Source organism: Panthera uncia, chromosome F2 (genome assembly GCF_023721935.1).
Source record: "Panthera uncia isolate 11264 chromosome F2, Puncia_PCG_1.0, whole genome shotgun sequence".
NCBI lineage: Eukaryota > Metazoa > Chordata > Mammalia > Carnivora > Felidae > Panthera > Panthera uncia.
In genome coordinates this window covers 21,878,303-21,902,820 of record NC_064812.1, presented here as the reverse complement: position 1 = coordinate 21,902,820, position 24,518 = coordinate 21,878,303, and the positions used below count along the sequence as shown (strand labels likewise).

At 40.1% G+C, this 24,518-nt stretch overlaps 1 protein-coding gene across 2 annotated transcripts in view; it reads left to right on the top strand.

Annotated features, from left to right (window-relative positions):
• Positions 1 to 23,245, top strand: part of SLC30A8 (solute carrier family 30 member 8) — a 43,427-nt gene extending 20,182 nt beyond the window's left edge. For both annotated transcript variants that reach the window (XM_049632987.1, XM_049632985.1), the window contains 6 exons: positions 6,181 to 6,327; positions 8,663 to 8,816; positions 12,730 to 12,880; positions 15,336 to 15,441; positions 21,052 to 21,186; positions 22,558 to 23,245. In XM_049632987.1, coding sequence (XP_049488944.1) covers positions 6,181 to 6,327; positions 8,663 to 8,816; positions 12,730 to 12,880; positions 15,336 to 15,441; positions 21,052 to 21,186; positions 22,558 to 22,703 — 839 coding nt within the window. In that variant the 3' untranslated portion in view covers positions 22,704 to 23,245. The remainder of the gene's footprint in view (positions 1 to 6,180; positions 6,328 to 8,662; positions 8,817 to 12,729; positions 12,881 to 15,335; positions 15,442 to 21,051; positions 21,187 to 22,557) is intronic.
• The last annotated feature ends 1,273 nt before the right edge of the window (positions 23,246 to 24,518 follow it).

Here is a 24,518-nt window from a genome sequence, read left to right as displayed (position 1 = left end):
GGGCTTGGACTCAGGAACCATGAGATCATGACCTGAGCTGAAGTTGGACCAAATGAGCCACCCAGGCACCACTTTTTTTTTCTCTGAATTTTTTTTTTTTTTTCATTTATTTATTTTGAGAGAGAGAGAGCGCATGAGTGGGTAGGGGCAGAGAGAAAGGGAGAGAGAGAATCCCAAGCAGGTTCCATGCTGTCAGCACAGTGCACCACTCAGAGCTTGGACTCATGAACCATGAGACCATGACCTGAGCTGAAATCAAGAGTTGCGTGCTTACCCGACTGAGCCACTAAGGCACCCCTTTTTCAGACTTTTATACTTTTGAAAACTGGAAAAGAACTTCAACTCATCCAGTCCAAGACAAATCCAGGGTTGGCAAATAATTTTCTAGTCAAAGATTATAAAATTAATTGACACCATACAATTTCTAGACCCACAATAAGTCTTTTGAAGGAACCAACTTAATAGCTTGATGAGGTTGCAAAGAATTTACTTTTAGTAGTTCCAATTAGAAAATTCACTTGGAAAAGCCGCTGACACACATGCCAGATGTGTATTCTTTTTAAATTATTCAAATTCATAAGATCATGGACAATACTCTGTTGCTCATATAAGAGATGGACAAAATGGAAACAGAATCCATTCAAAATATGATTGGAGGGGCACCTGGGTGGCTCAGTCTCAGTTGGTTGAATGAGACTCTTGATTTCGGCCTGGGTCATGATCCCAGAATTGTGGGATTTAGCCCCATGTTGGGCTCTGTGTTGACAGTGCAGAGCCTGCTTGGGATTCTCTCTTTCCCTCTCTCTGTGCCCTCCCCAGATTGCATAGGTGCTCTCTCTCTCTCTCTCTCTATTTCAAAATAAATAAACTTTTAAAAGTGTGATTTTAAAAGGTGATGTTCTGGAAATTCATAGCTTTCCAGATAAAGTACTGACACCACCCCATGCAAACACAATTCAGTTAGATAAACTGGCTCGTTTTCTCCATTACTTTCTTCCTCTGCTTTCCCCTGAATCCAGGTAGATGGTGAAAACAGATGGCATCTTCTTCCCAGTATGTCTAATCAACAGTCTGAAATGAGATGGTCTCCCATTCATAAAACTTACTTTTCTCCTCATACCTTTCCTATGCCCTGGCATTCTGCTTTAAAATGACATATTTCTAGGAGAGGAGGGAAGAAAAATTATTCACTTGGAGTGAACAAATCAATCTCCCTCTTCCCTCTCATTCTTAATAATTAATTCATCTATGAGTTCTAATCTGGATGTTGTCAGTAAAGGAATTAAATGGATACTCACAGAATCATTTGGAGTTTGAGCTGCATTGATTTTAGGTTGATTTTCCTAAAACATTGCTCTCATCATGTTAATTCTGTCTCCAAAATTCTTTTGTGGCTCCTTCTTGCCTAATTCAGTGCTTCACACCCTTCTCCCTATCCTGGCAAGCACAGGAAATTTTACTGATGACTGGGGTACACCCACAAGGGTGTTGTAGCAGGAAGAGGCTGCTTCAGAGGCTTCCTCTGTGCTAGGTCCCACTTGGCTGCCCCATGTGAAAAGAGATCAGTATGTTCGAAAGCTCTGGCACCCTGGACAAAATGAAAAATTCTTACTTTGACTTTCAAGTCATTCCACCATGTGGCTGCCAAACTGACTATTAATCCTTTACTGCTTCACTACATGACTCTTCTGTTTCAGCTGTTTATTCATTCTATCCAAAATAATCGTGGCACCTTAAAGTCTCTGTAGCTTTTGCTTATGTCTTTTTATCTGAATGGAAAAGGCCTCTCCTCATGCCCCACAATCATCAAAACTCTGCTCATTATTCAAGACCCCAACCAGACCTCACCTCCTCCCTAAAGCCATTCTCAATCAGGTCAGAGAATGCAACTGTTATTCTCAGGTTACTTTTGGGAATCTAGGATGTCCACATTCAGGATATAGGATTTGAGACAGGACTTGAAGTTTGTGTAGGAATTGAGGGGTGGCTAAAAGAGGGAGGTAAAAAGAAGGCCTTGCAGAGAGAGGTCCCTGACTATTGCTGTGGTCCAGGAGGTAGTAAATATCAGCCTTGCCTGGAAAGAGTTTAAGTGGGTAGGTCTCAAAAGGACAGGAAATCTGTATTCTTAGAAAGTAATTCAACTGAGGGGCACCTGGGTGGCTCAGTCAGTTGAGCATCCAACTTTGGCTCAGGTCATGATCTCAGGGTTCTTGGGTTTGAACCCCACATCATGCTTTGTGCTGCCAGAAAGGAGCTTGCTTCAGATTCTCTGTCTGTCTGTCTCTCTCTCTCTCTCTCTCTGCCCCTCCACTGCTCGCTTGCACACACACTCTCTCTCAAAAATTAATAATCATTTAAAACAATTAAAAGAAAAAAAAAGAAAGCAACTCAAGTGATTCTTGATGCCACTGTAGTGGTAAATATTGCCTATTCAGGAAGCTTCTTCCTACTCACTGTGCTAATTCCATTTCTGGTCCTCCTGGACCAAAAACCTCATGCTCACAGGCAAGGCTGGGTATGAGATTCCAAGCTGGATTATTCTGTCTCTGGGTCTTTTTATAGGGAGGATAGATGGGGGACTCTCTCTATCCTCTGCAAATACTATGCTGTAATGCTATAACCCTGGAGCTTCCAGAGGCCAACCTTTCTTGCTAAGGGTAAAGTAGTCTATCTTCAGTAGGACAATAAATAACAATAGTTAGTGACAGAGCAGAGTCCCTCAAACATTATTTGAACCTTAGGATTAGCCTGCACTAGATCCAACCCCACCCTGATTTGTTCTCAGTTATTTGACCCAATAAATTATCATTTGGTTGTTGTTGTTGAAGCTAGTTTGAGTTAGGCATTTATGATTTACCATTAAACCTATCTAAGAATCTATCTAAGTCAGCGATGTAAGATAAAACACAGTGAATGGAGAATAAAACTAGACTGGTAGTTGGGGGTTCAAGACAGAGGGTGAAGCCTGGCTGGGGAATCCGGATTAATTCTATAGGCCTTGTGGAATAAGCTGGCATTTAGAGCAGGGGAGAACCAGGTCATAGGGCTGTGTTTAGAGAGAGAACTGGTCATGGAGCAGATTGGAGGAAGGAATTAAGGAAGGCCATACGCATCAGCGTGTCCACTCCTAATGGGCCTTTGAGCCTGTTGAATTGGGACTCTTTCTGACTACTTGTGAAAATTACTAGTCATGGAAAGGCCCTAACATGCACATGTACGCATGTATCCCTATTTGAAAAGGCAGATGTACAGACACTGAGACCTCACAGAAATCAGCTCAAGTATGGCTATTACTGGCAGCAATTGGGAATGGTCAGAGAGAGATGCCCCGATGCAGGACTGTTTAGAGTGTAAAGAGTGATGGAGAATGCACGACATTGCTAGATTGGAAAAAAGCTGGGGGCTGGCTGGGGAAGACAGTAAGTAGCTCGGCGTACAAAAATTCTCTTAGAGAAAGCTATGGCTGGGGGGTTTGATACCCACGAGGTTTACTGATAAGGGCGCTGGCTTCATACTATAGTCATGGTGTCTCAGAGCCTTAGGCTACTTATATTCTTTGAGGTTCTTGGTATTAAAAATTTAAGAAGTGTCAAAACACACCTATGTAAACTGTGGTGTGTTTTAATTACTTGTTAAATAATAACTCCATGTGTTTTTGATATGCCACATTATATAGTATAATAATGCTATTCATAAGATAGTTAAAGGATTTTAGAAACATGAATTAATAGCATACAGTAGTTGTCCAGTAATAGGACACAGCCTGATGTTGTCAGAGAGACATTTGCTTCTTTCGATTCCTGTCTCTGTCTCCACACAAAATGTTATGTGTACGTAATGCACACCTTCTGGAGCTGAGGTGAATATGAGACCCAGGCCCAGTGGCTCCCCTGATGACCTCCTGTCCTGAAACCCCACAGGCCCTAATAAGAAAGTGTTTCTAGAAGGTAGTCCTTAGTGCCTCTTCTATCTTGTTACCAGTGCATTGCTTTCTACATCTTGCCATATCCATAAATGAGTGCTCCTGTCTTACTTCATGACTTCATGGCATTTTCTTGGCTATCACTGTTGTGTCTTAACCTCCAGTTCCTTCTCCCTCTAGGTCAGCCTCCACACTGCTGGCAAAGATGTCTCTCTTAAATACAAATCTGAGCATGTCACAACCTTATGCCTCAATATCACATTAGATTCCCATATCCCATATCCTTATCCATAGAATAGCATTCAAATTCTTTAGCATGACATAATTTCCTATAAGGGGGTCCCCCAACCCACTTTTCAACTCTCATTTCTGGTTTTTCCTCCAACATTCCACACCTCTTGCTATTCCACAAAAGTGCCATTTTCTTTTTTTCTGTTTTTGCTCCTGTTCTTACCTCTTCCTGAAAAACCCTTCCCTTCTGGCACATTCTTACCCTTCTGTCCTCTGAAAAGCTCCTCAATGCTGCCAAGGAGGGCAGCGTTCTGATCCTCTGGCCCATTGTACATGTCTTCAATACAGAGAATGTTAACAGTGAGACCACTGAAGGGAGGGACTGTGATTTGTTTAACTTGAGCAGCACAGCAAGGGCTCAATAAATACTGGCTGGATGACTGTGTTAATTGTTGGTAATACCCCATGCTTTCAGAAGCAAACACAAGTTCAGTCAGAAACTACCTCTTGCAAACAGTTTTATCCATAAAATTCATCTCAATGGCTCACAGTTTTCTGGACTATTCTTATATATAAGCAAGGATGGTTGCAAAAGAGTTCTCACTTCCCAGACCTCCATCTAGGTATGTTTCTTCCAAAGTAAGCCCTTTTTCTCTCTCAGTTGCCTCCTCATTCAGCTGAGCCTGTTGAAGGACCCCTATAGGACTTCATTTCCTTGACTTAGGCTACAATTTGAGCCCAGCACATGGAATCATCACCACCATTCGTTGTTGAGATTGCGGCCGACTATTTATCTATATGTAGTCATTCTCTGTGTAAGAAATAATGCATTATTAACACGGCTTTATTATCAGACCCAAGTTTGGCAGATAGAACAACATTAGAGGGTAATTGGAAGAAAAGCTGATTTGTTAGCAAAATGTTGCCTTTTGGCTAATGAATCATTGTGATTTTTTGCACTGATAGCTCAGTAACAAGCTTGAAGACTACTTTGCTTCAGACCATTAAACTTTGACAAACCAGTGATTAACTACAGCTAGAGCCAGTGGTCTGTGGGGATTATTGCAATTATGAGCCATATCTATAACTTTTCAAAATCATTAGTTGAGACAAGGTGGGTTTGATGATGGAGGGGCTACTGACGGATAGGCTCCATTGCCTCGTCGTACACAGGCAATAAACAGCTGCTGGAAGACAGTCAGTCAGCAACAGCTCTGTTTTGGGGGAAGCTCTAGTGAGAGCAATAAAGACTGCTTTCAGAGAATGAGCCCTGTTTGGGAAGGAAGAGACAAGAATTTCTTCTGACTTGTAGTTCGAGGCTGGAGGTCTTTTCTCTAAGGAGAACTCAAAGGCAGTAGAGAAGGCAAACCAAACAGACAGAAAAGCAAGGTGGGACCACCATGGCTTGGGTTCTCTTCCTATGCTTTATTGGATTGTTGTTACACTCAGGGGCCCCAGTGGAAGGTGCCTGCCCTTTTCTTTACTGCTCCCTACTATTCATAATAGGGATCTTGAAATAAGGTGAATAATATAAATTAGTAGGGCAGAAGGAAGTGGTAAAAGAAACTGTGGTAAAATTGCAAGTCAAATACAAACACAGCTGTGGGCTGTGACTCCTGGGTTACAGGCAAAAGTCCAAGTCCTCAGCCTTACGTGTAAGACTCTTCAAATCCAGCCCTCACGTCTCCAGCCTCATCCTTTTGTATTTTTGAACTCTTATGTCCCAGTCCAACTGTGATGTTCTCTAAATGTGATGTGACCCACACTTTCCAATCTCTGTACCTTTGATCTCCCAGGAATGGCTGCAACCTTGAAATTCATTTCTATTTGTTCAAATCCTATCCACTCTCTGGGTATCTGTTTCTTATAAAATTGGGAAGAAGAGGTGGATTAAATCAACATTAAGACCCTTTCTCTGATCAAGTTTTGTGAGTCTGTGGCATATTTCACCAACTACGGTTAATATGCATGTGAATCTACTTGCATTCTGGGGCCCTTAATCCCATGTAATGTTCTGTATCCCCCAGGTGGGCACATTGCTGGGAGTCTTGCTGTCGTCACAGATGCTGCCCACCTCTTAATTGACCTGACCAGTTTCCTGCTCAGTCTCTTCTCCTTGTGGTTGTCATCAAAGCCCCCTTCAAAGCAGCTGACGTTTGGATGGCACCGGGCAGGTATAGTTCACCCACTGAGCATTAATGTCAAGGTAGTGCTGCAAGGTCAAACCAAGGATAAAGACAGAAGAGACAAAGCAAAGCCTTGTTCAGAAATCCCTTAGAGGCACGTCTGATGTTCAGGATAAAAAGGATGTGTGTTCTCAAGGGCACTTTGGCAACAAGCCAGATTAATTGCGCTACCTCTATTTCAGTGGAATAACAGGAACACAGGTATCACTTCCGCAACCGCCCTGGCCCAAGGGTAACAGCCACGATACCATTCATCAAGTTACTCTGCATCTGGGAGGGAGGATGGGATAAAGCATCTACCATTTTGCAAAGTCAGGCACAGAGAGCCCAAGAGAGCTAGAGAGATTGAAGAACTTCTCACAGGTAAGTAGAGAATAGAACGTGAAGGAGAATTTAGGGCAGAGCAAGGGTGGCCGACATGCTGACACGGTGGCCAGCCTTCACTGTTGCCTCTAGATACAGACCACAACTTACACACTGACAAGTGTGGGCTGTGGTTTTTCAAGTTTAGAATGGTAGGAAGTTCTCGTTTCACGCGAAACAATTTATCATAGCAAGTGTTTTGGATCGCCTTTCCTTTAACATTCGGCGGTGGGGGGAGAGAGAGAGATGAGACAATAAACATCAATAAAAAGAATTTGTGACAATGTGACCTGAAGATGCTTTTCAGTCCCTGAACAGTGCTCCACTTGGGAAACATGTATTTTTGGCTGAGCGCCTGTCATTTGTACGCATTTTTACACGTACTCTCCCCTTTCTGGTACTATTGGTCAAAGCTCTTTGGTAAACATGGGATGTTTTATAAACACAGGCACAACCCAGAATTTAGAATACTGCTTGTACTTTCTCATCTTGGTGATGGAAGCTCATGAGCATTGACGCTGTAGAAAATCAGGGCTGTTCAGTAGCATTCTCTGCTTTAAGACAAATGTTCTATGATACAGAGTATGATGTGGCCATAGAGCACTTTAAATGTGGCCACTGTTACTGAAGAACTGGATTATTTTATTCTATTCTATTTTATTTTATTATGTTATATTTTAGAGAGAGCACATACCTGCATGTGAGCAGGGGAGGGGTGGAGGGGGAGAGAGAGAATTTTAAGCAGCCTCCATGTTCAGTGCAGAGACCCCGACGTGGGGCTCAATCTCATGACCACGAGATCGTGACCTGAGCTGACATCAAGAGTCAGACATTTAACTGACTGGGCTACCCAGGCACCTGGAAGAACTGGGTTTTTAATTTTTTAATTTAAATGGATACAGCCACATGTGATGATGGTTACTGTTTTAGGCAGGACTGCTTAGACACACAGGTGAAAATGAACTAGCTTGTCAAATAGGTAATTTCATGGATGACTTTGTTTAGGAAGAAGCTAAGTATAAAAAGTGAATTTATTTAAAAAAAGTGTGAAGTGGCTAATAAGACAGGTGTCATGTGGACAGGTTGCATGTAAATGATTGAAGTCTGGGATACAATAGCCCCACACTGGGAAACAATACTTTACATTGTTCTGCTTTGACAGGGGAAAGATCAAAAGTAGGGAAAGTCCCCGGCAACGGACTCTCAGAATACTTCTGTGCCCTGGAAGGCTTTTAGTACCTGCCTACTAGGTTGAGTTAAAGATCAGGGAGAGGTGTTAAGGAACTCCACAGTGAGCAAATGTGCTTTACTCAGCCTGCAGACTGAACACTATCTTATCTTTAAATATTAATATACATGTCTCTGCTCTGATACTTCTTTTCGATATAGTTGCTCTTAAAATGCAGTTAGAGTGTTGATATACCTCTGAGCTTGCCTCCGTGTTTATAATATGTTGGGTTGGCAAATGAAACTCATTTTCATCATGTACCCTCCGAAGCCCTCCCTTGTTACTATTTTATTCCACACAAGGTACCGCTACTGGCAAATTGTAAATGTTTTATGGTGAAATTAAGAGTTTCTAAATACATTTTACTCTTTGCCTCTCATTATTTCATCTCCTAATAAGTTTCAATCATTTTAGCACCTGTTTAAATTAAAATCCCCGAGGAAAATAGCAATGGCAGATAGCAATTAATATGCTTTAAAAATTTGCTAGAAATTACTTACTAATATGGAGCATAATGAACTCAGATGCTGGTGTTTAATGAATGCAACACTAAAGTGAATCATCTTAGTGCTAAAATCCATCCACACATTTGGAACTTGTTAGTTTAGAGCCTTTTTTCTCAGGGGGACAGGTTGGGGGGAAGCAAGGAACATCAATGTCTTATGACTCTCGGGAGATCAAGGTGATCCACAAATTCTTTGTGTGTGGGTGTCTGTGTGCTCGAATCCCTAGAGATCCTTGGTGCCCTGCTGTCCATCCTGTGCGTCTGGGTGGTGACGGCTGTGTTGGTGTACCTGGCATGTGAGCGCCTGCTGTACCCTGATTACCAGATCCAGGCGACTGTGATGATCATCATTTCAGGCTGTGCGGTGGCAGCCAATATTATGTAAGTCACCCCGCCCATAAAAGCTTGTTTTTAACCCTGTGTGGACATAGACAGTGGGGTTTTTCTTGATGTTCGTTTTTGCTTGATTTTTCCATTTGTGGAGATGGTGAATTGAATAAACTGCCAATGAGGAAGTGCAAAGGCCGGGATCTGAATCTAGACCCAAGAGGCCCAGGATTGAGCTCCTAGCCAGTCTGCGCTCTCATATGTATTGATGGTTCCATATGGGAAATGACTTACTCCTATTTATTTAAAAAATTTTTTAAAAAACGTTTTATTTATTTTTGAGAGAGAGAGAGAGAGAGAGAGAACATGAGTGGGGGAGGGGCAGAGAGAGAGGGAGACACAGAATCTGAAGCAGGCTCCAGGCTCTGGAGTGTCACCCCAGAGCCCGATCCAGGGCTCAAACCCACAAACCGTGAGAGATCATGACCTGAGCCGAAGTTGGACACTTAACTGAGCCACCCAGGTACCCCATCCGATTTGGTTTTTGTTACATGATCACATTATGGGTTCCCAGAGTGCTGGGTTGGAAGGGATCTTAGATTTTGTTTACTCCAGTCCCCTTTCTACTTTTGAATTCTCTTTTGCAACATCCCCATAAAATAGTCATTAGTGTCATATATTTTAACAGAACTAGTAACAGGGAATTTGTTCCTCTCAAAAGCAGTCTATCTTATCTTTGTATCATTGTAAGACTGCCTGAAAACTCCTTCTTAAGCTCTATTAGCTAGTCGCTGTCTTTAGTTTCCACCTTTTGGTCCATTCTCTTATCCAGGCAGTCTTAATTCATTCTTATGAGACATGTGATGTTACTGGACATGTGATCATTTCTGTATTGGTCTGCTCTTACCCAAGTAAGCTACTTGATTGTTCATGACAAGGGTGTGGGGTGGGTGCTGTTAAGGCCAGGCCTTTGGTCTTTTTTGGTTGATTTACTCCTTCCAATCTGATAGCCTGATTCTGGGCAACCCGAATTAAAACTGCATCATCTACCTACCTACCTACCCTACCTATCAATTATCTGTGGTGAACAGAATAATGGCTCAAAGATTTCTTCAAAGATTTCCATATTCTAATCCTTGAAACTTCTGAGTATGTTAACTTACATGGTAAAGGAACTTTGCAAATGTGATTAAGTTCAGGATGGATCTTGAGATGGGGAGATTATCCTAGGTTATCTAGACAGGCCAAATGTAACCAGAAAGATCCCTGTGAGAGGGACACTTGAGGTCAGAGTAAAGGGAAGATGCTGTATTGCTGGCTTTGAGGACAGAGAAAGGATCCTGGAGCTAAGGAAAGTAAGTGACCTCTAGAAGCTGGAAAAGGTAAGATAATGAATTCTCTCCTAGAATCTCCAGAAGGAATGTAGTCCTGCATACCCATTTTAGAACTATAATACAATATATTTATATTGTTCTAAGCCACAGAAGCTTTGTAATAATTTGTTATAGCAACAAAAAGAGACTCATATACACTATCTGTGTATCATCTATCTATCTTGTGATGCAACATGATACATGCTATGAGATAGGCTTATACCTGAAAGTGAAGAAGAATCACATTTTAAACAGTGTCTTTTAAGGAAGGCACAATGCAATCTCTGATATTAGAGGAAAATCTGAATGTGTACATCTTGAAAACGCTCCTCAGGTCACTCTAATACCCATACCTTTTGCCTGTGTCAGTTCCTCACCTCTTAGTGTGCAAACTGTTGCTCGAAATATCTAAGCTAACCAATTAGAAGAGTGGTATTTGACGCTATTACTGAGTAGATCCCTATTTCCATCCAGCTAACTTGAAAATGTGTTTCATATTGGCACTGGAGAAAAAGTGTGTAGAGTTCAATGCAAATCTATCAGCACAAGGAGACAAATAAGGCAGAGCACATGTGCTGCTGACTGGGGTCAATAACATTATCTTTGCATAAAGAGAACAATATGTCCCCAAGACAGCAGGGACAATGAAAATATTAATAATTTCCCAAGAGGCATATGTCACATAGGTTGTGTCGATGCTACATCAATATGAAGGATACAGCTAGCTAACTTCCCCATAAATCTAGAACCTTGATAATCGAGTTTGACTTTCTAAATAGATGCCATCCAAATTTTCTTCCTACAGCAACTGCTTTTGAACTTTGATCTTAACATTGCAGGTGCTTTTCCTACTTAGAAAGATAAGGAAATTGAAAAGTGGTGACTTCCCTGTGCAAGTAGGTAGTTATTTATAGAAAAAGATATTGAGTGACTATAATGTTTCTCCTAGAACTGGGATTATAGTTTCAAGTGCTGCTAGATGCTGTGTTGTCTGAATACAGAAATATCAGAACCATAATTTGGGAATAAATCAAATCCTTGCAGACTCCAAATCAGGACAGAAAATTCTAACAAAAGTTGCAAAGGGATTCTAGGATAAAGATTACTGACAGAGCCTTGAGGCTATTGCATGCTAAGTTTTCTCTGCCTGAAATATTCCCTCCTCTCCAGCCTGTAATTTAAATCTAACATAATCTTTCAAATCCAACTCAATTACTTTGTTTAACTAAATCAGACTTCCCTGTTATATTATCTATAGTACCTGTTCTTACTAGAACATTTTAATAATGAAAATTTTCCACTTATGGGTGTCTTTTTAAAATCTATGCTATCTCCATCATACTTAAAGCCACACCAGGGAAGGTTCACGTCTGTTTCATTCACCTTTATACCCCAAGCATTTAACAGTGGCTGGCACACAAGAGTCCTTAAGTTGTTTTTTTCTAATAAAATGAGTAAAAGAATGAATGACAAGGTGATGAGCACACATGGATAGATCTAGAAAGAGAGTATGTTAACTGCCAGCCATATTAAGCTGTCTGAGGATTCATAAATGGTAATTATTAATTAAGGGTGAATTTATGTCCAAACACTGACCATCTAAAAACTGTGCATTATGTAACGATCAAATATTGCTGGATAGCAGTCATTCTACTTTGTGGATAATGACCTTGGGTTTCACAGACACTTTACCAGCAAATAGACTGGGATGTGTAGTACTAAATAATATTTTTTTAAAACTTTTGTTCCAAAATAAAATCAGGTGCATAATTTATATGCCTAATACTTATCTCTTTGACTTGGGTAGGAGATGTTAAATTTTGTAATATGTTATCTATAGAGAGAGAATGAGGCCACAGCTCATACTCTTAGGACTGTATATACATATGTGTTTATATATATATATGTATATATATATGTATGTATATATATATATACATATATATATACATATATATATACATTTGCATATATATACATTAATATATATTTACACACATATATGTGATACATTAATATATTTTAGTCTTGTTAATAGCTAATATACACAAATGCATCATTGGCCATTAAAAATTATTCAAATTTTAAATTCTCATAGAAATAAACAAAATTAAGTAAAATACAATATTTTTAAAAATCCAAACTTGATGAAATTTTCTTATTTTGTTTTACCCCTTTCTGCTGCTTTTTGTATTTGAAACCAGTACATTTAATTAATCTCCCACCAAAGCTCAGCTTTAAGCTTAGCTCAGTGCCTAGCATTCAGTAGATGCTCAATAAACATTTCCCCTCCTTATTGTCAAATAGTTTCATCTAGGAAGTGATGCTTTCCGGTTTTAACGTGAACCAGAGTAGCATTAGGTAGATGGAAGAGAAGACAGGTGAACCTTTGTTGTCTGTCCTTGTGTAAAAATTTAAAACTTGTATGATACATTTGTTTTCAAAATTAGTCCAAAATAGTACATTTTACAGCATTAATATTTCAACTATCTTCCATCTTGGATAACACATGCTCTTGTCAACTGCTTCATTATGCCGCATAGGTTTTCAATGGCTAATCTCATGTGTGCCAAGAACATGCTTTTCTCTTTCAGACTAAGTGTGATTCTGCACCAGAGACATGCTGGACACAATCACAAGGAAGTGCAAGCCAATGCCAGTGTCAGAGCAGCCTTTGTGCATGCCCTCGGAGATCTATTTCAGAGCATCAGTGTGTTAACCAGTGCACTTATTATCTACTTTAAGGTGAGTATGTTTGAGTTGAGTTTACTCACTGTCATAGTAAGTTTATAGATTAGGTACTGCAGAAGCTGACCTGCCAGTATTAACCTAAATGAGGGTGGCCAGCCTCTATTTACCTATACCAACTACTTTGCAAGGTTTAAACAAACAAACAACACATATTCAAAGCCTGAAACCTTAGACTTTCCAGATTCATAAGTACTATGTCTCCAAATGTAGGGCTGCCAGTCTTCCAAGAAAGTAGTTCCTTTTGTCATGGAGTTAAGATGAACAGCAATGGAACCATGAATACCTTAGGATTCTTGGGTTGTAAGCAACAGAAAGGATGTCTAGCTTACTTAAGCAAAAATATATTTATTAGTTGAAATGTATTGGATGTACTCTTGGATAGAAATCAAGGTAGAAATAAGGACAACATTAGGTATCTTAGATTTCAGAAACTATCCAAATTCTGTCCCAGGTACCAGTGCAGAAATGACTGCGAGTCAACCAATTTTTTTCCATTTCTTGGCATTCTGCTGGAGATTCTCTTTCTCTGGGAAAGAGAGCCCACCAGACCTAGCTTGGGTCTTGTACCTGCTGCTTGGCTGGGGAGGAAGAGCACCTGATTGACTGTCCCACCAATATCACCCCCCAGTGGGGGAAAGATAATTCTCCCCTCGCCCCCGACAAATCAGGGTGTTAATGGAAAGTTGAGATGGATCTTGGATGAAACTCTGACCCTAAACAAACATTTACTATAGATCTGTGTTTCTTGTACCAAGAACTAACAGAAGTGGGTTGGGGTGTAGGTGGGGGAAATGGAAAAGAAGAGCATTTAGCTCTGTTGTTTGCACCTTGATTGTCCAGTTATCAAGGACTCTGTATTATTTTTACTAAAAAATGAAAACACATAAATAAAAATTATAAAGACATATCTGAATTCAATTGAGCAAATATTCACTGAAAGCTTTAAGTTTAAGGCAAAATCATTCACACTTGTCCTGGGTAGTGGAGTTTGAGAGTTTCTCAGAGGTAATGAGGCATGGACTTTTCTGTGGGACAAAACTTCATCAAAGGCAGAAGGACACGTATCTCTTCTGGAGCTAATGGCTCCAGTGGTGAGACAGGGCAAGAATGAGGCCTCAGCTCATACTCTTAGGACTTAATCAAAGATGCCTGTCTCAAACATTTCTCCAAAGAAGACATCCAAATGGTCAACCAACACATGAAAAAATGCTCAACATCATTCATCATCAGGGCAATGCAAATCAAAACCACAATGAGATACCACCTCATACCCGTCAGAATGGCTAACATTAACAACTCAGGCAACAACAGATGTTGCCAAGGATGAGGAGAAAGAGGATCTATTTGAACTGCTGGTGGGAATGTAAACTGGTGCAGCCACTTTAGAAAACAGTATGGAGGTTCCTCAAAAAATTAAAAATAGAACTACCCTACGGTCCAGCAACTGCACTATTAGGTACTTATCCAAGGGATACAGATATGCTGTTTTGAAGGGGCACATGCACCCCAATGTTTATAGCAGCACTATCGACAATAGCCAAAGTATGGAAAGAGCCCAAATGTCCATTGATGGATGAATAGATAAAGAAGATGTGGTATATATATACAATGGAGTATTATGTGGAAATCAAAAAGAATGCAATCTTGCCATTTGCAACTACGTGGATGGAACTAGAGGATATTATGCTAAGCAAAATTAGTCAGAGAAAGACAAACATCATATGACTTCATATGAGGATTTTAAGATACAAAAAAGATGAACATAAGGGAAGGGAAGCAAAAATAATATAAAAACAAGGATAGGGACAAAACATAAGAGACTCTTAAATATGGAGAACAACAGAGAGATGCTGGAGGGGTTGTGGGAGGGGGGATGGGCTAAATGGGTATGGGGAATCTACTCCTGAAATCATTGTTGCACTATATGCTAACTACTTGGATGTAAATTTAAAAAAAAAAAAAGATGCCTGTCTTGAATATGTGCCATCCTGAGGAGGGAAAGAAAGGAAACAACCCCAGTCTGCCATGACCAAGCTCCAGCTGGGCCTTGGTCATGTGCAACCTCTGGGCAGGTGATACCCTTTCTTCTCATTATAAGGAAGGCTGAAAAGCCATTGACTATTATATAAATGTGTGCATATTTTCATCACATACTCTGTGCTTCTATTACCAGAAAAGTCAAATCAGGCCTTTGGAAAGAACACTCAAGGCCCCTCTCCTTTATGTCTTAAATTTAATTTTTAAATTTCTTCAGCCACTGATAGTTTAAAGCTTAAAAGAAGGATTGAATCTTCAGGAAATCTTGCCTCTGAGTTGGATGTCAAGTTTCCGGGAGGTGAAAGGGTGATAGAGAGAAAAAGAAGCAGGGAGGTTTACTCATTTTATTATAAATCAGAATTTCTGCATGGAAGGCCTGAATTCAGTTAACCTAAGTCCCTATATTTTCTAGCCAGACTATAAAATGGCTGACCCAATCTGCACATTCGTCTTTTCCATCCTGGTTTTGGCCAGCACCATCACTGTTTTAAAGGACTTCTCCATCTTACTCATGGAAGGTAGGAGTGATTTCATTATTATTTCCAGGATCGGTGTTTCTCTTCCCTATAATCACAGAAGGGAATGGCATCAAGGCAAATCCACTGTTAATTTGCATTATAAGGAAAATCTAAATTTATAAGGATTTTTTGTGAAAACAAATATTATGATTTTTCTTCATATGGGAACAAAAAGAATTGCCTTCTCTTTTTTCCTCCAGCAACTATTAAATGATATGGCATACGATAAAAACAATATGTACAAATAATAAGGATAGGCACTGAGGGAGATATTGTGAAAATATAAATTTCTCCCTAGATATATGGAAAAGGCCTAAGAAAAATTGAATAAGCTATCTCTTAGGCAGCATTATAGCTACTATGAAGGGCTTGTCTAAAACCCTTGTTAGACCAGGCCAGCACTCAAACTTCAAGGCATCAGAATCACTTGGGGTCTGTTAAAACACAGATTTCTGGGCCCATCCTGATAGTTCCTGAACTGGTGGGTCTGGGGCAGCAGCTGGGAATTTGCATTTCTTTTTCTTTTTTTTTTTTAATGAAATTGCCAAATTGGTTTCCATACAACACCCACTGCTCATCCCAACAGGTGCCCTCCTCAGTGCCCATCACCCACTTTCCCCTCCCCCCACCCCCCATCAACCCTCAGTTTGTTCTCAGTGTTTAAGAGTCTCTTATGGTTTGTCACCTTCCCTCTCTGTAACTTTTTTTTCTCCCCTTCCCCCCGCCCCTGGTCTTCTGTTAAGTTTCTCAGGATCCACATATGAGTGAAAACATGGTATCTGTCTTTCTCTGCCTGGCTTATTTCACTTAGCATAACACTCTTCAGTTCCATCCACGTTGCTACAAATGGCCAGATTTCATTTTTCCTCATTGCCAAGTAGTATTCCATTGTATATATAAACCACATCTTCTTTATCCATTCATCAGTTGATGGACATTCAGTCTCTTCCCATCATTTGGCTATTGTTGAAAGTGCTGCTATAAACATTGGGGTACAAGTGCCCCTATGCATCAGCACTCTGGGAATTTGAATTTCTAACAAGACGCTGATGCTGCTCGTCCAGGGACCACACTTTGAGAACCACTAGAATGACCTTTTCACACTACTGAAGGATTACTACACAAAAGGCACAAGAATGGAACCTAGAAAAGTCCATCAGAATTAGAGGTTTGCATCATATCAAGCAGTTGGATGATCAAGAATATCCAGACATTGGCTTGAACTTTTCTTTTTTGTCCAGCACATTTTGACGTAAGGCAGACAGAGTCTCAGAGTGCACGTGCCTTCACAAAAGCCCACATTTCCTTAGTGTTCACTGCTGAGTACACGTTTAAGAGTTTTGTTCCTTTGGGCACTATAAACGTTGGAGGATGATGATGCTGACAACGGTGAATCACAAGATGGAGTCAAGCGTCACTAACAAATGAACGTCCTCTCTCTGAAGGTGACAATATTTGGTTTGTCAAGTCACAGATGCATCCATTTCCTTTCCTGAGGGCCAAGCACTGAGCTGCAGCTGTTGTTCCTATTAAGGAACTTTGCTGACTTACAGGTGGATAAAAGGCAAATGGGTATCCATCGGAGATGAGTATTTTCCATCCCTGTCTCGCAGCATAGCTCTTCTCAGGTGATTATCTCTTCTTATTTAAGGAAAATGTAGCTAACTTAAAACAACCTTCGTAAACATTTATTTTTGAAAGAGAGTGTGAGAGCGAGTGGGGGAGGGGTAGAGAGTGGAAGACAGAGGATCTGAAGCTGGCTCAGACCTCAGGAGCTCTGAGTGCAGTGCTCCAACCCACGGATTGTGTGATCATGACCTGTGCCGAAATCAAGAGTCGCTTAACTGACTGAGCCATCCAGGTGCCCCAGGAAAATGTAGCTAATTATTGAAGCTGACAGGTAACTCCTACCTGGAAGATGCTTTTTTTTAATTTTAATGTTTATTTATTTTTGAGACAGAGAGAGACAAAGCATGAACGGGGGAGGGTCAGAGAGAGAGGGAGACACAGAATCCGAAACAGGCTCCAGGCTCTGAGCTGTTAGCACAGAGCCCGACGCGGGGCTGGAACCCATGAACCGTGAGATCATGACCTGAGCAGAAGTCAGACCTTAACCAAATGAGTCACCCAGGTGCCCCATTTTTTAAACTGGGTTTTCAAATTACATTAGCATACAATAATACTTGTACTTAATAAAGTTTTATAAAAATATAGAAAGGAATAAAATTATAAAAAGTCTTTCCATTTTTTTACCTTTGAATTTTCAGTCCCATTCTTCAGAGGTAATACCTACTGATAAGTCATCCCAAAATATCTGTGCATTCACACACACACACACACACACACACACACACGTCTTTTTTTATACAAACAGAATTTTGCATTGATACATAATTTTGCTCTGCACCTTGCTTTCTTTACTTGGAGGTCTTTCCATATGAGCATATATAGAGATACACCCTATTCCTTTTCATGGTACAAAGTATTACACTGTATGCATGTACTTGCTTATTGATGATATTACAAATTATGGTGTAATTACCATGTGCATATATATATATATATATATATATATATATATAGTGCTTGTATGTCTGTGGCATAACTCCTAGAAGTGGCTTTGCTATTTCAAAAGTTATGTGCATTTAAAAATTTGATAGATGTTGCCATTTCTACCAAAAACGCCATATCAATTTCTTTCCCACCAATAGGATTTGACATTTCCACACATCCTCACCATCACTGAGTATCATCAAAACGTTGATTCTTTTCTAATATGATAGGTGAAATACTATATCTTATTGATTCCATATGCAATTCTTTCATTATGAGAGATATTGAGTGATTTTGCATATATTTATTAACTTGGGTAATTATTTTTTAAATACTAATTAGCTATTTTCCTGGATGCATTGATATTTTGCAGGCTCTCCCTCAGGAAAAAAAGTTTCTTGTATATGATGAAGCACTGAAGCCAGTGGGAACATATCTTCTTGTTTGTTGATATTATTTTACAGAGTAAAATAAGTAACAGTGGACTTGTGTTCTCCATAAAAGTAAAGAGATAACAGAGGCAAGAGAGAAGGGGGTAGTGGAATAGTGCGATTTCATCTCAAGGGTCCTAGATGAATGACAATAGGTCTTCAAAGGGTCAAATGAAACTCCTCAGAGGTGACACATTAGGCCTATTAGTCAGCTTTGGGTTGGTATACTTAGAGTCGACTATTTGCGTAACATTTCACACTGAGAGCCTGTTCTTTAGAGTCTGACATCTCCCTTATCTATATATCCTAAGCAATGCTTCTTAACCTCTCTGATTCCCAATTTCCTCTCCCCAGTGAAATAGGAATTGTAACATTGATAATTAGCTCTTAAAGTTCTTAGAACTACTAAGTAAGATAATCACTATGAATACAGTACTTAGCACAAACCTTGACATATGGCAGTTTCTCAATAAAGGTGTGTTATTATCATTATAATATAACGATGTTACAATATAACAATGCCACCCACGAATCCATTCTATGGCTACTCTGAGAACTCTTTCAATTTGTTTCTAATGCCTGAGTTCACAGAGTAAAAGAACATGTTGACCAGCTCTTTGTTACCCCATGAAACAATATGAAGTGGGATTAAACTAAACTCAAACTGTACAGAATTTTAATATTAGCCTCAAGGAGGAAGTCTCCATGAGCAAGGTTCTTAAATCCTGAAAAAAGAGGGTTAAGGATTCCCTATTCCTTTAGTCCTTTAAAGTTATTCTTGGGGCACCTGGGTGGCTCAGTGGGTTAACTGTCCGACTTCAGCTCAGGTCATGCTTTCATGGCTTGTGAGTTCAAGCCCCGCTTCAGGCTCTGTGCTAACAGTTCAGAGCCTGGAGCCTGCTTCGGATTCTGTGTCTCCTCTCTGCTCCTCTCCTGCTTGCACTCTGTCTCTCAAAAATTAATAAACATTAACAAAAATTTAAAGTTATTCTTGACTAGCTGCTCATTATAATCATTTGGGAAGCTTTTTAAAAATACTTGTGCCTAGGCCCCCCATACCCAGAGATTCCAATTTAATCGACTGGGGTAGGGACCGGTTTTGTGTTTTTTAACATGCAGCCAAGCTTGAGAACTACTGCAAGGCACAGCTGCCCAGTGGCTCTTAATGTTAGTGCAATGGTTCTCAACCTTGGTTGTATGTTAGAATCACCGAATGAGCTATAAAAATACTGATGCTTCATCTTATCCCCAGAGGGTCTCATTATTTGGTCTTGGGTGTAATCTGGTGATCAGGATTTCTAAAATCTCCTCTGATGATACTAATGTACATTCAAGTTGGAGAGCCATATCAACTATATCGAAAGTGTGTCGATTTCAGAGCTCATCCATAGAAATTTTCTTTAGGGGGACTGGAATGAATATATATATGTATGTATATATATATGTGTGTGTGTGTGTGTGTGTGTGTGTATATATATATATATATATATATATATATATATATATATCACCAGGTGTTTGTATTGTGTCTATACGATTGAAGTAGAAGCTAAAAGGTGGTCATCCTTAATAATCTTTTCATCCTCTTTGGGTTAGTTGGCAGGGATTTAGTTATTGCATCAAATAGCCTTATCATTGTCATTCTGGTTGAGTTGATTTAAAAAAAATAGCTTTATCATCTTTATGCTGGTTGAGTTGATTAAAAAAAAAAACAACTTATGTTAAACTGATGTGTTTTCCAATCCTAACCACCCATTAACTTGCCCTCTCTCTAGGCAAGGCTAGGACCCTTAACACTTCCATATCCTCTCATCTTCCAAATGACAGTCCTTGTAATGTTTGAAGAAAGTGATCCTTCTTCCCTTAGCCTTCACTTCTTCAAGCTAGAGAAACCCCAGTTCCTTTAGTCCAAAAGAATAGCTGATTGGCTGCCAGGGTCCCTCCCTCCCTGTGTGCCCCATACTATTCCTTTAGAAGCAAAGATGGTGTCAAACTCTGATCTTATATGACCAAGACAGTAAACCCTGACTAATGTACCTAAATAAATAAGAATTCTATAAATAGATGGTATTACAATGTTAGGATCATCTATTAACTCAGTTTAGTTAATGACCTGTCAGATAACTACTATTATGTAGCATTGCAGTATACAAAGAACAGATATTTTCCCATTTTCTCCTCAAAGAATTTAGTGTACATATTGCTCTTATCACCCCTCTTTTACTACAGATGTGCTGAGGATCAGAGAAGTTCCATGATTTGGGTAAATTCATGGTAGTTGTGGTCAGAGTGCTAACCGGGAATTATTTGATTCCAAATCCCACGTTCCCTCATTTTGCTTTTTAGAGCGTATGCAAAGATAACTGGAAAAAGCTCAGTTGGTTTAATAACACACCCTGAAAACCAAGAATGATTACTATTGTTGGTTATTGCATAATAAAGTCTTTCATGTTGAACCCTTTGAAAGAGTCAGGTGAATTTAATTTGTAAACATCTGAAGTAAGAAACCAGAAAAGCGGAAGACAAGTTGATAATCCTGGGGAAAATTTTGCAGCCCCACTTAGCCATGTTAATGAGCTGTATTTAGTTAAATAACAAAGAGCCTCCCTCCCTTTCCCCTTGTCAGGTGTGCCAAAGAACCTGAACTACGATGATGTGAAAGAGCTCATCTTAGCAGTGGATGGAGTGGTGTCTGTGCACAGCTTGCACATCTGGTCTCTAGCAATGAACCAAGTGATTCTCTCGGCTCATGTTGCTGCAGGTCAGTGAGTTTTGTAAACACCCTGCTAAAATTCAGTCCTTGCCCTGTAAACTCAATAATTTCCCTCCTTTCTGTACAGCTGCCCTTCGTGTCTGTTGCCTGTCAAAACAACCGTGGAGTGTTTCCTATTACCAAAGCCCTTTGAAAAAAGCCCTTGTCAATGTTATCATGGCAACAGTGATACTGAGGACATCCCTTGAGGCAGACTGCAGAGGGTAGTGGGTAGAATGAATGGCTAAAATGCCACCCAAAGTTCAAGGTCTTCAACTCGGAAAATTAGATCTCACCTGTTTGACTTGGTGCCCGATGAATTAAATAATGGGATGAGCTCAACAATAAACTTCATTGAATTATTTCCTGTGTCTGAGATGCTCTGCCTATTACAGAAGATTAAAAAAATGAAGGAGACCTAGGTCCCATACTTAAGATTCTAACAGGTTAAAAGATGTGCTAGTAGGAATTAATGGTGATTCCCTCACTGGATGGTTAGAAATTCTGTAACCATGTGAGATAATTCTTAGGATTTGGGGTTTATTCTAAAAAAGTGCTTTCTCAACTAGAATGTGATTTGTGCACCATGTGTCCTAGAGCTGGGGAGATAGGCAGTGGGGGAGGGGAAGCCTCTCACTGCTTCAGGAGACAGCTCAGGCCAAATGATATGTTAGGCTGCTAAAAAAATAATTCAAGAAGTTACTTAGAGGCAAGGTACAGGATCACTGGCGACAGGCATTTGAGGACTATGCTTTCTCCGATATCCTCGGCTTTGCTGAGAGGCTCAGATGTGGCTACAGGTAATTTATAGCATCTACTACACCAATATTTCACTGCAGATGTAAGAATCTAGTAAACAATCAGGTTACTATGGAGGGAATCTTACAGCTTCCTGATATCTTTTGGGACAAGAGAGAAGATGGCAGTGAGGTTCCTGCTCAAAGAAGAGTCTGTAGGGAGCTCTAAATGCTTCCCTGTTCCTATCACTAGTCTTGGTATAAATGCTGATTAGATACAAGAGCTTCAACGCAAAGATCTCTGGGGACTGGTGGGAAGGGCTGTATAAAAAATCAGAGCTTTGTCTTGGCTTTTTTCAGGCCTTATCTCCCCTTCCATGGTCAGGTTCTAGGAGGGCCAGACCCAACAGAGAACTGTGGGCAGGAAGAGTTTCCATAGTGATGGGTACTTTGCTGCACTAGAATTTCCCCCTGTCTTGTCTGTGTAGATATAGCTGATTATCAGAGCCAGAGCGCTTCCCCTGAGTGCTCCGCCTATGGCCCTCCCCACCAGGTTAAAGACAAAGTGCTTGAGGCTGGAAGTTTAGCCGTCACCCATGTGTGTACAATCAGTGCCCCTCTCACTGTGGTTCTTTCTCAACAGCAGCCAGCCGGGACAGCCAGGTTGTTCGAAGAGATATTGTAAAAGTCCTCAACAATAGCTTTACTGTGCACTCACTCACCATTCAGATGGAATCTCCAGCTGACCAGGACCCTGACAGTTTTTTCTGTGAAGAACCCCGGGACTAGTTCAGTCACAATGTCAACTTCCAGAGTTCAACGGCCTACTACACACTGCTCTGCAGTTTCTAGAATATAAGGAATAAAGAACCAAAGGAAGAAGTTTGAGAAATTCATGATACAGTACAGTGCACATTTTATTCTTCTTTATTTAGCTCCATCCACCATGAATGAAGATGCATATAGATTCATTAATCAATTGGATTCTCAACTCATCAGTAGCTGTGTTCAATCACAGGAATGTGTGTATGGACTATTCCTGACTGGGGCTGAAGTAACAGCTGTTTGTAACCATAGGCAATAAAAAGTTCATCTCCCTTCAGTGATGTATCCTGAGGATGAGTGGGTAAAATTGAACTTGGGAAAGTCTTATTAGGAATCAGTGCCCAGGAAAAGTCACAAAATTCTCCTCAAATGGGAGAAAAAAGCAAACTAGGAAGAGCTTAAGTTAAAAGAGATGCTGGAAGCTTAACACCCCACTAGAACTTGACTCTCTGGCCAGTTTATAATAGGATTTGGAGCAGTTTCTTTTTACTCCCTATCAGCATCACCATTCCCTAAATGGGGTAGAAATGTCCTCTTTCCTTCTCACAAATTATGTTTTAACATGTCTAAAACTATTGAATGGTATTTTGCTTCTCTGTGTAAAAGCTCTGGACAAATGAAAAATTATGAAATTGCTGCTTTTTGAGTGTTTTCACTTGGTGTGACCTAATAACAAAACAAGGAGGCACAGAGCATCAGAGTTCTTATTCCAGATCATATGGAAAATAATTTAGTCAAATAATTAAGAACTCCCAGGTCTTAAATAATATTTATGGAATACCAAGTATTGTCCAGGTATTGTACTAGGCTTTTCAGATGTGTCACCTCATTTCATTTGAGTGACAACTTTGGAAAGTTGCAATTAATACCATCGTTATATAGACAAGGACATAGGCTCACAGAAGTTAAGTAATTTAACCGATATCATTATTCATTCATTCAAAAACAATTTTTCAGAGCACCTGGGTGGCTCAGTCAGTTAAACATCTGACTCTTGATCTTGGTTCAGATCATGATCTTACGGTTCATGAGATGGAGCCCTGGGTCGGGCTCTGAGCTGACATACTGGAGCCTGCTTGGGATTCTCTCTCCCTTTCTTTCTGCTCCTCCTTCTCTCTCTCTCAAAAATAAATAAATAAACTTTAAAACAATAGATAATCTTTCAATACAGGTTATGAGCTAAGCATTGGTGAACTATGTCAGTATGGCCTTTGTGTTCATGGAGCTCCTCCCCTTTTGTTGGGAAGACAGGCATTCCACCAATAAACACCAAGAATGTACTACAAATAGTGGCAAATGATGAAAGGAGAGAGGCTGATTTAGGTTGGTGGAGGTCGATGGGGAGCCTCTCTGAAGAAACAGCACCCAAGTTGAGACCTGAACAGTAGGTGGTAGCCAAACGAATTGTAAGAACATTCTAGATGAAGCAAGAGCATGAATGGATACCATGAAGAAAGTACTTGGTGTCTGGGAGGAAATGAAGATGGCCATTGTGGCTGGAGGGCAATAAGTGAGGGGTGAGTTAAAAAAACATTGAGGACATGAAGCAGGAGAGAATGACAAGTCCGGCTGGCAAGGCAAAATTCTCTCATTCTGAGTCATTGATTGTATAATACCATGCTTCTAGCCCTGATTGTAACTCAACATCACTTGTAGAGAGTAAAATAAAATAAAGATGTGCAGGCCCACATCCTGGAAATCCTGAATCAATGGATCTGATTTGGAACTTAAACTTCTGTACTTTTTTTTTTTTTTAACATACCCAGAGATGTTTTAATT